The following is a 13,845-nucleotide window of genomic DNA, read 5'->3' as shown; positions in this document are numbered from 1 at the left end:
ACCTGGCAGAAAGAACTAAAGGGGTTAAATTTCCTTCTTTAACTTTTTTGCTTTGTCTTACAATGTCCTTTCATGCTATAAACAACATTAGCTAATAGGACTCTGGCACACTCCCACCAGTCACTGGTCAGGAGCTAATAAATCTTTATCCGCTTTACTAAATACTTCCATGTGTAACCATGCTTTGAACTACTTTGCTATTCATGAAAACTTTTGAACAAATTACGGATGAATCAACAATATAAGCCGGTGATCATCTTAGTTTTAAAAACGTATTTGTTCCTCTGATGGATGGGAGCCAACCTGCTGAACTGAATCAGAGGATATTTGATACTATGCACGAGTCATGAATATGGAGCTCCCAGAAACGGCCACAGGCAGTTTGAATAAGATACATACCAGGCTGCAAAAGAATAATGTGATCAGGTCGTTGCCACGGTAATATGGAAAAAAATTCCTCCCACCGAAACTACCATACAGGTCGCTTACGACAACTCACGAGCGTGTCAGCCAATAGGAGCGTCCCAGCGGCAGGGGTACCGGAGCTTCGTCGTCATGGTAACATAAACAAGTGGTTAACGTTATGAAAGGGTCTCTGTTTGGTTAGGTTAAGACATAAAACGTACTTGTTTAGGTAAATGCATAATCAGTAGGTATTAGGAAAAGATTTTGGCTAAATTGCCTTGGAAAGAAACAACAATCAGGGGAAACGGACACAAATCTGTGAAAGTCCTCTGACTCCTTGACCCAACCATTCACCACATACTTCTCATTTTGCTCGTTACTGTCATCCACTTCATAGATGTCGTAATAACTATGGCCACTAGATATGGCTTAACAAGACTAGCCGTAGATCATAATAGGCGGCTGCTCAAAGGACATATGTGGTCGTTTTGAACATGAGGACACCCCCAGAGAACACTAAAAGGCTGTGTCTCAACAGCAGGGACAGAGGGATTGGACAGACTTGAGGGTGGGATTAATGCAGCTTAATACAGAGAGGTCGGTTCACATTTCTGCATGACAGCGAACCAAAACATAAAAGCACAACCACAACAGCCCTGAAGAGGCTTCAGGACAAGTCCTTGAGTGGCACAGTAGAGAGACCTGGAGCTGGCAGTTTACAGACACTTCCAATCCAATCTGATGGATCTTGAAAGGATCTGCCAGGAAGAATGGGATTAACTGCAGAATTCCAGGTGTACAAAGCTTGTGGAGACTTACCCAAGAAGCTAACTGCTGCCAAAAGGGCCTCTACAAAGGACTGCGTTCTGAGGTCTGTATACTTTGTAAATGAGAGATTTCAGTTTTTGATTTTAATAAATCTGCAAATAACAAAACCATGTTTTCATTTATCATGATTTATTAGGCAAAAATGGCAAGTAAAGTGAGGGCATCTGAATACTTTCTGAAGCCACTATATTTCCTAATTTAAACAATGATTTTGCTTTTTTTACACTTTATTTTATTCAGGCAAAGTTCTTGTATAGCTGCTTCTGTTAATAGGAAATTAAGGACTGATGTATTTGAGAAATTAGGATTCTTTACTTGAAAATGGTCCTTGTTGTGAAGCATCAAAGTTTTGTTTTGCTATTGATAACAAAATTCATTGTTTACACACCAGTGTTGTTCAAACACACCCTAGCATGAGTGTATCACATTCTCATATTCAGGGGAAATGAGAGGCACGTAGGTACTTGTTTGACTCATTACAGTATTGTAGAACAATTCATCTCAATTTACTCAGTCAGGACATTGACATAACACTTAAAGTGACTCACTGACATTTTTACACAAGAATAAAGGTGACTTATAGACATGCTGACACATATTTTAGGCTGTTTAAACAACCTGCCACTGGAAATTCATGAGATTTTATACTTTGGGTTTTTCTTGAACGTCACCTGCTGTAAATTGACGATGACCCGCATATCCATGCAAATGACAATAAAGAGAACTTCAAGGGAATTTTTAAAGTGTCTTTTTCAAGCGGTTGTGCAAAAACAGACATTTCCTTAAAACCTTTTTTTCTCATTTAACAGTTTCAAAACCTCATGAGTCATGACCTTTACTACATTACTATAGCATGAAACATTGCAGTGGATTAAGATACATTTCATTTCATTATCTGCTGTACACAAGCTAAACAATTTAATGCTTTAAAATGTACAGGCTTTTCAAATAAATGTTTAATGTAAGCATAGAAAAATGGCTGGTCTTGCCCAAAGAAAACATACAAAGGGAAATGTAAACAACATTATCACAGACCTTATATCCATCCATCCATTATCTATACCACTTATCCCTAAGCGTAATGGGGCAGTGGAGGTGGTGGGTTGACACTGGGCAAGAGGCATGGTACACCCTGGACAGATTGCCAGTCTATTGTAGGGCTGACAGACCTTATAATGTAACAGTACTTAGTACAGCATGACAGATAACGTCAGGAGAGAGCAAGAGGATGATATATGTTTATATAATTGTATAGTAGATCCCTAAGTCACCATAGCTGATGAACAGTGAAAGATTAAATTCCAGTAAATTAGATGTTATGTGTGTGGAGTGGAAATATCAGTTTCTTCTAGCAGACAGGAGGAAACTGGAAACTGATGGCCTAATTCAGTGTCACTGAAATCTAAATAACAGCTTGATCTGTTGCTTTGTTGATTAACAATGTGTCAACCTCATCCCCAAACTCCCTAGATGCTTATTACAATTTCTGGTCCAACCTTTATGTGGAAGTGGAAGTTGGAACTTATTTGACCTTTCAAATGAGGCTTTACAAATCACTACTATCGACAACTGCATCCACCCACACAAAAAAGTAGTTCCTGTATGAGCACTATAAAAAAGAACCTGATCCTCCTGTCAAACCCTCTTCAACAGAAGTGACGACATGAACATCATCAGCATGGTGAGTGTTATGTGTAACTGTGTTCTGTGTCTAAGTCTAAGATGATAAAATCCAGTAAAGATAGAGACAGATGTGATGATTAGTGACGCTTTAATTATTGCTTGATTCTAAAAAAGAAAGAAATTATCATTAGAGGCAGTCACAAATTTTACACTATTTTTGATTAACATTTTGTGAAATTTATGTTTTAAAAAATAATAAGAAAATAGTTCCTAAAAATCTACTCTTATTAATTTTAACGGAACTGCCAAATTTATCTAATGGGAAATGGACAAAATTACATCATGTTTATGAGTGTCTCTTGTTAAAATATACTATGTATGACAGGTTAATTTCTTTAGAGCAAAAATCTTGGAATATAGAGTCTGATTTAGAGTCACCTTAGTATCGCATAGGTCCTTAAATAGAAATATTTAGGGCTCCAGTGGAAATGAATGAATAAATGTCAAAGTCAAAAATTATTTTATGAGATAACAGCTGTAAAGAATGGCAACTTTCAATCGTTACATTTGTGAGTATCCATCTCATAAACAAGTAATATCAGGTTTTGGGAAAATGGCCAATCATTGTCTTCAGCTTTGTCTCCAAGGAAACTAAATTATGCAAAGTCCTTTGTTTGGGAAGTTTCTCCCATTAAAAATGCAACATCAGTTATAAGATAAATGCTGCAGCTGCCAAGCTCTGTTTGCCTCAGGTAATGCAATAATCAGATACTGTGAAAATTATCTAGGCATTTTCCTATTTTAAAAAAATCATAGACACGTTTCCAGTGCTATCCTTCCAGTTCCATTGCTGCAATTCCCCTGAAAAAGAAAGCGAAAGATGACAGGGTATTTGCAGTAACACTGGACTAATAATGTCTGACAAATTTCTGTATCAAATTACAGGTAAGAGGATGATGAGGCTGTAAGAAACTCATGATACCATGGTTTAGTTTTGCTTTTAAATGTCAGTGTGTGATACCACTACTAATCTGGAAAGTGTTTCTCCTATGGTGTTATCAATCCCAGACAGTTGTTGTCGATTATAATGTGGTGCATTAAAAAACCCATGATATTTTTAATCTAGTTGTATATGTGGTAGCAGTACTGCAGAACATTATAAATACTAGACTATAAAAACAGATGTTCTGTTAGGCCTACCTAATAGCAGCTGTAGTAGGTAATAGTATTAATAGGGATACTTGCTTGAACTGTAACCATGGCCTTCTCTCCTCAGCTCTTTGTACCGGTGCTGGTCCTGCTCTCTGCCGTCCTCCGCAGTGCCACGGCGGGAAGACCCGTTCCCACCTTTGAGTACCGGAACCCGGTGACAGGAGTAACCCTCACTTGTGACAAATGTCCACCAGGGACGCACATGTCCGCGTACTGCACCGCCACCACGCCCACCCAGTGCGCGCCGTGCAGAAGTGACCACTTCACGGAGCTGTGGAACTACCTGCCCAGGTGTCTGTACTGCAACAACTTCTGCACTGACAGCCAGGAAGTGGAAACGGAATGCTCACCGAGAAACAACCGGGTCTGTCGGTGCAAAGAAGGCTTCTACTGGGCCAGTGACTTCTGTGTTAGACACTCGGGGTGCGAGCCGGGGCGCGGAGTTCAGACGAAAGGTATCTATCTGGGGAAATATCATTTCCTACTGTACCTTACAGTTTATTTTTTGTTTTACTTGATTAAATCTTGTATTTTAATGTAGTGTAACTAATTAAATTTGTCCAGGTCGACATTTTCGCATCAGTGAATGAATGAACATCAATGTTCTTGTATAAATGCGTAAATCTTAAGTAAATAAAATGCGATAATCTAATGAAAATAATCTAATAAATAACGAATCAGTTACGCAATATTTTACAGATGCATCAGCCCGAAACTATTGGGTTTAATTTCGAAATCCTTAAGAAAATTAAAACATCATAACGACCCCATTGTTGTCTTATTCTAGGCACGTCGCAGACGAACACTGTTTGTGAACCGTGTTCTGATGGGTACTTTTCCAACTCATCATCTGCGGTGGAAAAGTGCGAAAAACACCAGGAATGCGCAATTGGACAGATTGTGCTCCTCCCCGGCACAGTCTACCAGGACACAGTGTGTGGCACCTGCGAGGACCTTGCAAATGGAGGTGTGTACTTCATACAGTTAATTTTAACAGCCCAACACTTATTTATAGTATTTCTGACAGAATTTGAAGTCAGCAAGGTATTATGATAATTGTTTTGGTACGACAAAAACTTGATTTCAAACTCATCCTTTCAAACTCAAAAATTTAATTTTTTTTAAGGTGAGGCGTTCAGGACATTCCTCTCAAAATTCTTCAGTATGCACAGGATGCGTGTGGTAAAAATGAAGAAATTTGTCACCAGGTGAGCCTACACCCTGTGATTCCCTCTTTTTCTTGCTTGCCCCTTTTCATCTTTTAATTCACTTAATACATTGACGCCACTAAACCATCATCTCCCTCCAATAGGTACATTAATAGGCCAGTTCCCAGCCAGAGAGATCAACTCCTGAATCTAATCAGAGCATGGCTGGCTGAGGCCCCAAAGGAGCAGCTGAGACAACTGCCAGAAATGCTGAAGGCTTCACAGCTCAACTCCATGGGAGAAAAACTAGAGAACAGAGTTCAGGAGATTAAACAGCAGAGCCCAGGATGTAACTTAATTCTGTGAGGTACTCTTATAGACTGACAGTGTCCATGATACATGTAGGAGTTTAACATACCTTAACATTTAACATATCAATTTAACATACCTCTTTCTCTGGGTACAGCAGATTTTTATTTAATTTTTTTTACATTTTTAATTTGAAAAAAATCATCATGTTTTTTGTGTGCTAGTTTATTGAGTGCATGTATTGCCTCAAAGGTTGTCAAAGTAATATTTTATTGAAATCATTTTATTTTTTGATATTGCTTAATAACTGTGAGGTGATAGCCTACATAAGAGACACATGAGTAACATGATGATGGACTGTTTCCCAAGATGGAATAAGTCAAACCACTTAAACATACAGATGAATTTCAGTACTACAGCAAGGCTGTAACCAACAAAATGTAAAAAAAAAAAAAAAAAAAAAATACTCATAAACTGACAACCTGTGTTTGCTTCAGTGTCATTTGTTCTTCATGGACTCAAATCTCAGTCAGATTTACAAGGGGAGAAAATGGGAGTAAAAATTTGACAGAAACTTAACAAGCAAATGTGAATATGCAAATATCTTGAACATTTCATTATTCCATCACTCAAGTGTTACATAAAAGGCAGTACATAGAAATTATGTTTTAATATGAAATCAGCTATGACTAAATGAATGTTAATATAGAAATGTACAATGTTCTCTAAAACTGTCTGAAATCAAGATGAAGACTATTTTAAATAAAGTGCATGTTGTAATCTGAAATTGTTCTAATCATCAAATGCAAGGAAACCAAGGTGGCAGCCTGCAGTTTAATCAAGCCTGGCTGTAATATAACCAAAATACCACAAGGTGTCGCCATCGTCCCTCTTTAACTCTTTAGTTATTGTATGCGAGACCGTGAACTGTGTTATTGAATTAAATTGTATCCATTTATATGTTCACACATTTTCTACAATTTACATTCAGAAACATTTGCTTATCTTTAAAATAGCCAGTTGCATGGATCAAACAAGTGACTGCAACCTGTGTCTTACTGATTGGTGATCTGTTTTTTTTTTATTTTATTTATTGGTTTTGCCTGCACAGACTACATGTATCTCTAATTTATAGTGATAGACTTAATCTTGTGATATTCAGTGTGTTTGTGAGAGAGAATTTTTGTCACAATGCATACATATACTGTATACATTCCCATTATTTCTACAGGTACCACCTGGTATTTCAGCTGTTTTTGCTTTGTTTTAAGTTTTTTTGTTTTGTTTTGTTGTTGTTGTTTGTTTGTTTGTTTTTTAAATTATAAGCACAGACCTCTGTGGAGCACAACTTCTATCAATAAAACTCCCATGATATTCCCTCAATAATTTAGTGTGTTTATATTCCTAGCAATGACTTCATGGTGACCCTGTTATGAGCTACAGTTATTAGGACTGTATTGTTGACTAAATGCATTGGGATAGTATAGTTACGTTTTTATTATGAATGAGAAGTTGTGCTGGCAATATATCAAGGCTCCTAGCATCTTTATCATGCTGTAATACAAGCATGCAAATGGGACCCCGTGGGCCCCCCTGAAGGACCGCTAGAGGTCCCTGGTTTCCAGCTTGAGTGTGGCTGGTGTAGCCTGCTCATTTATTTTGGGCTGACACCGTCACCACCACCCCCTCCTGCCACGCCACACCGCCCCGGCATCGCATAGTCTCTCTGGTTGTCGGATCACTGAACAAGCAATTATAGGTAGATGGTTGGGGGCAACAAGGGGACTTATGTATTGTAAATGGGATAGAGTTTCAAAATAGACAAAAACAACTTCCCAATTTCCTGTCATTTGTAATGATTTATTTATCTTTATGGATAATATTCACCTCAGTTTGTTCATATTTTTTCCCAATTATCCCATTAGTTTACAGTGTTAGTGTTTGGCAATTAGCACAGCTGAGGATGATGGGAATTCCATTCATTTTCATTAAGTTTCATGGCTGTCTATTCCATAGTTGTTGACATATTTCACACAAATGTCAGCCTATGGGTGGCACTATAGGAAATAAGGGAGCCCTGCCATAGACTGCGGTGACATTATATGACATCATAGCCACTAAGTTATTTTTTGAAATAAGGTGACATTTTTTCCCTTTACTTGACAGTACTTAATAGAGCAGGATAGATAATGTCAGGAGAGAGAGCAAGTGGATGATATATGTTTATATTTGTGTAGTTGTATAGTAGAAAATTGATGATGACCCACATACCCATGCAAATGACAATAAAAAGAGCTTTAAAGGAAATTTTAGAGTGCCTTTTTCAAATGGTTGTGCAAAAACAGGCATTTCCTTAAAACTGTTTTTTTCTCATTTAACAGTTTCAAAACTGCTGACCTAATTCAGTGTCACTGAAATCTAAGTAACAGCTTAATCTTATGTGGAAGTGGAAGTGGAAGTGGAAGTTGGAACTTTCAAATGGGGCTTTACAAATCTCTACTATCGACAACTGCATCCACCCACACAAAAAATACTTCCTGTCTGAGCGCTATAAAAAAGAACCTGATCCTCAACACAAACCCTCTTCAACAGAAGTGACGACGTGACCATCATCAGCATGGTGAGTGTTATGTGTAACTGTGTTCTGTGTTTAAGTCTAAGATGATGGTAGAAAAAGATCTCTGCACACTTAGATCCATGCAGTGTTTTCACGTTATTTGTGAAGAAATGATAATTAGTGATGTTTTAAATTATTGTTTAATTTAAAAAAAAAAAAATAGGAAATGGCCACATTATTAGCAAATATAGAGGCAGTTAAGAATTTTACACTATTTTTATCAACTTTTTGTGAAATGTATATAAAGAATGATAATAAGAAGAAAGTAGTTTGAAAATCTGTCACTTTTTATTTTATTGGAAATTGCTAAATTAATCTAATGGGAAAAAGCTGCATTATACTAATCAGGGACTGTTGTTAATATACAGTATGTATGACAGGTTAATCTCTTTAGTTCACAGAAATGCCAGTCCTCCAGTTCTTCTGAAAGCAGTGGCAGAAGCTCATCAAACAAACCTAATAAGATGCACCTTTTCTACAAAGAATTGAAGGGATTCAGATGCCATCACCCCAAACATAGACCTTTGTTGAAAGTCACTTCCACACCTGCACCAAGGATGAAGATCACCCAGCCAGTTCACCAGAGGTCATCGAGCCTTAAAGGAGATTATACCCCTAGTGAATATGGTGGTCCATCTGTACCTCACAGAGAGACTGAGGTCTGCAAAGGACGACAGTCCCCAACGAGAATGATACATTTCTAAGATGAAGTGATGGATGAGCTCCAGCTGATTAATGGAACAACTGTCTGCCCGTACAGAAGTACAAACCAGAACACATCTGCATCAGTGTGCAACACCACTAGGTCAGCATGAGTCTGAGAGCCCCCTTAACATACACAGACACAATGTATGGCAGCATGGCAGAAGTCACGAGGCTGTGCTCTACCCTAAATCCTATCACCCATCACCACTGACTGCTAGTCACCTTGGTGATCACCTGGTGGCGCCCAGTTGGCAGGTACCTCATGTCATACAGAAGGCTACTGGACAATATGTGCATCGCCAAGCACCCTATAGCTCACAAGCTTAACCTCCTACTCAGAATTAAAATTGGTTCTAACCATCACAAGCATGAAAACCAAGTTGGCGGCCTGCAGTTTAATCAAGCCTGGCTATACTTTAACCAAATAACCACAAGGTGTCCCCCCCCTTTTAACTGCGGTCAGTGTACAATGAAGTATTTCAACACAAGTTATAAACAGTAAGTAAATAAGTTTTATCCATTTATATATTCTCTCATTTTCCACAATTTACTTTCAAAAACGTTTGCCGGTCTTCGGAACAGCCAATCACATGCATCAAACAAGTGACAGCAACATATGTCTCATTGACTCGGGGACCATTTGACTATTTATTTGTGTATCTGATTTATAATGACAGTGGAACAGCTTGAAAAAAATTTAGTCTAAACACTTTTTGTTTAGAAATTGTCTTCACTGTGTAAATAAAAACATTTTGTAATATTCATTCCAAGGTTTAATTTTGTTATATTCAGTGTGTTTGTGTGAGAGAATTCATGTCACAATCCATATCTATATATTGTATCCATCCTCATTATTTCTACAGGTAGACCTGGTATTTCATTTCTTTTCGTTTTTGCTTTGTTTAAAGTTATGTTTTTGAAGAACCTCTGAGGAAGGCAACTCAATAAAATTCCTATGATATTTCCTCAGTGATTCAATGTGTTTTATAAGAGCTATAGTTGTTAGAACTGTATTGTTGGCTAAATGCATTGGGGTAGTATAGTTATGGCTTTATCATGAATGAGAAGTTGTGCTGGCAATATATCAAGGCTCAAAGCATTCTTCCCATGCTGCAATACAAGCACAGGACTGGAACCCCCCCCCCCCCCCGAAGGACCGCTAGATGTCCCTGGTTTCCAGCTTGAGCGCGGCTGGTGTAGCCTGCTCATTAATTTCGGGCTGACACCGTCACCACCGCCCCCTCCTGCCACGCCACACCGCCCCGGCATCGCATCGTCTCTCGTCTCTCTGGCTGTCGCATCACCAAGCGGGGAGGGGCCCCGGTTCTCCACTATTGGCTGGTACTGTATTACCGACAGCTTTACGGGAGGGCCACGGCCAGAGAAGGATGTGTGCGAACGGTGTTTTTTTCATCTCCCTGAAAGCGCAGAGTCTGCTGGGTCTCAACATGATTTTAAGAAGACTTTAGCGGGTTTTTTCTCAGTCTTTTCTTCAGCATAAAACCTCTGAAACCCATGCTGTTTAACCCTAAAAGAGATGCGCTCAGATAAACGCGGATACATTGTACGGACAACGCGAGAGGAGGAGAGGAGCATGTAACCGGGAGAAACGCACCGGCAGCGGCGGCGGCACCACCTGACACTTCTCTCTCTCGGTCCTTGTTTCCTCAGTATTTGAGGCTTCTCGACGTGTTGACTGAACTCTCGTCGTTGTTTTGGATATTATCTTAAGCAAAATGAGCGAGGAAGTGTCAGAGGTCCCTAAAGAGCTTCTGGGTAAGAACAGACACGGATCATTTGTGGCCATGTGTCCAGACTGGAACAATCACTGATACTGCCGCTAACATACACCTCAGTGTGCATGTGCTCCTCTGTGCTAACAAGTTTCGTAATGACCTTATTCCATACAATATATTCTGTTTCTATAACAGAGACACAATAGTAGTGTTATTGTCTTTAGATATTGCTAATATCCAACCATTATCCCCCCAGAGCCAGTTATTATTGTGACAATTAGTAGCTGTCTCTTTCCTTGTCATAGGGTTACCAAAGCACAATAATATACCCGTTATACATTCTTTAGATTAATTCTGCAGATGTCTACACTGAGACTGTAAACGCCTCAGCTGCAGTAAAGCTAGAAGCTGTTTACACATGCAGAGCTGCTGTTGATAATCAAGGTGCAGTGAGTGTAACGTGGACAACAGCAGCCTGCATTAGGAAGAAAAGCCAAATATTTTAGATGTGAGTGGTCAGCCTCTCATCCCTGAGCGACATAATTTAGGGGATTAGTTTCCCCACAGCACCCATGATCCACTCTCACATCTCTAGCCTGGAGTTTGATCATGCCTGGTATCCTCACCACTGCCGGTCCTATTGGCTAAAGTCTGCCATGTTTCTCTTGACTTACTGTATTTGTACTGACTGTGGACAAAAACTTTACAGTCCTGCAGGTTGTTTGGCTGAAGCTCAGGGTCTCTTTGTTTAGCAATGTAGCTCAGTTTTTGACACCTCAGTGCAATGTTGGACAAGCACAAGCTCTGTTGCTTTTTGCATCTCTCACACACAGGCCTATATGTTCCTTTGGTTCCATTTCTTCTTTGTAAGAGATAAAAAAAGGCAGTGCATACTGTAGATGAGGCTATTAGGAAAATGTTGCTAGGTCATGTAGTCACTGGGTCAGTCATGCATTTACTTACTGAGTCACAGAATATTTCAGCCAGACAGTCGCTTCTTTTACTCTATCAAAGTATCCGTGGCATCAAGTATATCCTTGCACACTCATACAGTTATTGGTTTCTGTGTTATGCTTTCTGTTGTTTGAGCTCTTATTACAGTCAGGATTAGGAAAAAAGGAGAAGAAAAAGTATGTAAGTTTGATGTGGGAATTTCACTCCCTTGATGTTAAAGTGTGGAATAGTGTCATGCCCAGTCTCTTAACATTAAGTTTTCCCCCCTGTTGTCCCATCTTCTATATCACTTGTTCTATATCACACGTGATGTATTTTTCTCTCCCTGGAAAGATCAAGATCTTTTCTAGATAAGCAGATTTCTTATGTCAGGTCTTTAGTGCGCAATCTATCTTCCCTCTCTTCAAGAATTTGCCTTATTTTAGCTGACTCATTTGCTTAACACTGCACACTTAACATAAGGAATTTGGTTTGGCATGATCCTATTGTCATGTGGTGTTGTCTGGGTGAGTGCAAAACTAGCCATTGTTTGAAACATTTACTGGTGCTGGTGATTCACCATCATGCAACAGTGTAAGGAATGATGCTGCAGATGGAACAGTCCTGGAAAAGATCTCCTTTTGACAGAAAATGTTACATTGTGTTCTAGCTGTTAAAGAAATGTTGACAGAACCAACATGGGGCACTGAGGTTCAGAAACTGTATTTGTGTGCTAAAAAGATACTTAACTGAGACTGGGAAACATTTTAGGTGACAAAGCAAAGAAATAACTTTGGTTACCTGTCAGAGTTTGCTTTTTCCTAGCAGTAAACTAGTATGTGTCTGTGAGAGAGTTGTGTTGAAGCTAGAGAATCCTTTGAGGAAAATAGTGTCAGATAGAAGAAGAGGACAGAGCAAAGCACATAAGATATTACGGAACTGTTTGGTTATCTCTCTGATGCTGTGAGTACTTCTCATTGAGGCCTGGCTTGCTCAGAACAAGAACAAGCAGATTTTAGTTGCTGTGAAATGCAAAAACCTAGAATGTGTTTTCTATCAAAGATATAAAATGAGGCTTCATGCAAAGGCGGCTAAGTACTTGCACAAAAAAACAAAAAGGGGACTTAGGATAGTATAGAGTATCAAAATAAATAAAAGGAACTTCCCAGTTTCCTGTGAGTTATAATGATTTATTTATGGTTAAAGTTCACTTCTATTTGTTAACGTTTGTTTTAGTTATCCCATAGTCTGTGACAAATCAGAATTCATGTTATTTCCATGAACTTAAGCACCTCCCAAATCACTCTGTAGTGAAATCTAAAATTCATTGATCTAATCTGTGACATCCTTAACATACAAATCTCTATAAAATGGAGAGTGAGTTTATGGGTGTGTGAATTGTTTGTTTTTAGCTTTTACAAGGCCATAAGTCTCCCTCTTCCCTGTCTTTCACACAAGTCCCAACTGAAATGCAACCTGGTGTGACCTCATGCACATACCTTCGCTGCTGAATATGAACCACAGGGCGGCTGGCCAGTAAAATGTCCTCTCTTGTCAGAATTTTAATGAATAAGCAGAAAAATGAATTAGCAGAAAAGTGATATATGAGATTCTGTCAGGAACTCTCTCTGTCCGGGACCAAAAACTGCCCAGGCTCATTAAAACATACCAGGTTCATTTTCTGTAGAGTCCCACTGGAGACGTCTTTATGACTTATTGGCTGTCTGAACTAGAGTTTTAGAGATGCTGCAGTTGGAAATGCTGCACATTTTCAGTGGAGTGTCTTCAGCAAGCTCAGGGCTGGCAGATAAACCATTTAGCACTTTCTCTAATTATTAGTTTGACTTTGATCTGATGATAGTTTGAGGAAGCCTGTAGCCGAGGGTACATGCATGCCAGCACAGATGTACACACACACACAGAGTGTCTCTCTGTCTCAGACACATGTGCACACAGACTGTATCAGCTGCTGTGTGGTGGATGAATGAGGAGCGTGGAGAGGAGGCTGACCCACTTCTGCTCTTTAAGCCCGTTCCCGGCTGTGGACACTTCGACTGGGTGTGAACAATCAATCTGAACAGCGGAACACACACTCAGCATAATGCTCATTTAAATCTACTGTATATTAGGGTATATATATATATGTATTAATAGATTAGAGTCCAACTGTCTGTTATTTTATTGATTGTATTACTTAAAATTTGTTGTTAAGTAAAGAAAATGGAGAACAACATTGAAAGTCTGCAGCAATGCTAGCACCTCTGTAGTGTTGTACTTAGGCACGGCAGTACTTTGAGCTAAATGCGAACATGAGCTTGCTAATATGCTC

At 39.1% G+C, this 13,845-nt stretch overlaps 2 protein-coding genes across 4 annotated transcripts in view; both read left to right on the top strand.

Annotated features, from left to right (window-relative positions):
* The first annotated feature begins 2,771 nt into the window (after window positions 1-2,771).
* On the top strand, window positions 2,772-6,911 carry LOC108889340 (tumor necrosis factor receptor superfamily member 6B). The gene is made up of 5 exons (XM_018685739.2): window positions 2,772-2,914; window positions 4,133-4,523; window positions 4,856-5,035; window positions 5,195-5,276; window positions 5,381-6,911. The coding sequence occupies exons 1-5, from the start codon at window positions 2,897-2,899 to the stop codon at window positions 5,580-5,582; spliced, it is 873 nt and encodes a 290-aa protein (XP_018541255.1). The 5' UTR covers window positions 2,772-2,896; the 3' UTR covers window positions 5,583-6,911.
* Window positions 6,912-10,156: 3,245 nt separating this feature from the next.
* The window catches only part of LOC108889349 (F-actin-uncapping protein LRRC16A), a 65,357-nt gene continuing 61,668 nt past the window's right edge, over window positions 10,157-13,845 (top strand). For 2 of the 3 annotated variants that reach the window (XM_051075974.1, XM_051075975.1), the window contains exon 1: window positions 10,157-10,623. In XM_051075974.1, coding sequence (XP_050931931.1) covers window positions 10,584-10,623 — 40 coding nt within the window. In that variant the 5' untranslated portion in view covers window positions 10,157-10,583. The remainder of the gene's footprint in view (window positions 10,624-13,845) is intronic. The other variant, XM_051075973.1, reaches the window with a different exon arrangement.

The sequence above is a fragment of the Lates calcarifer genome, linkage group LG15 (assembly GCF_001640805.2).
Source record: "Lates calcarifer isolate ASB-BC8 linkage group LG15, TLL_Latcal_v3, whole genome shotgun sequence".
NCBI lineage: Eukaryota > Metazoa > Chordata > Actinopteri > Centropomidae > Lates > Lates calcarifer.
Note: the sequence above shows the minus strand (reverse complement) of the source record. Positions and strands in the feature narration are given on the sequence as shown.

Bases quoted from the DNA above. Each gene is read 5' to 3' on its own strand.
- LOC108889340 (XM_018685739.2), top strand. The intron at 4,524-4,855 runs GTATCTATCTGG...GTCTTATTCTAG, and splicing joins GCGCGGAGTTCAGACGAAAG to GCACGTCGCAGACGAACACT. The intron at 5,036-5,194 runs GTGTGTACTTCA...ATTTTTTTTAAG, and splicing joins CGAGGACCTTGCAAATGGAG to GTGAGGCGTTCAGGACATTC.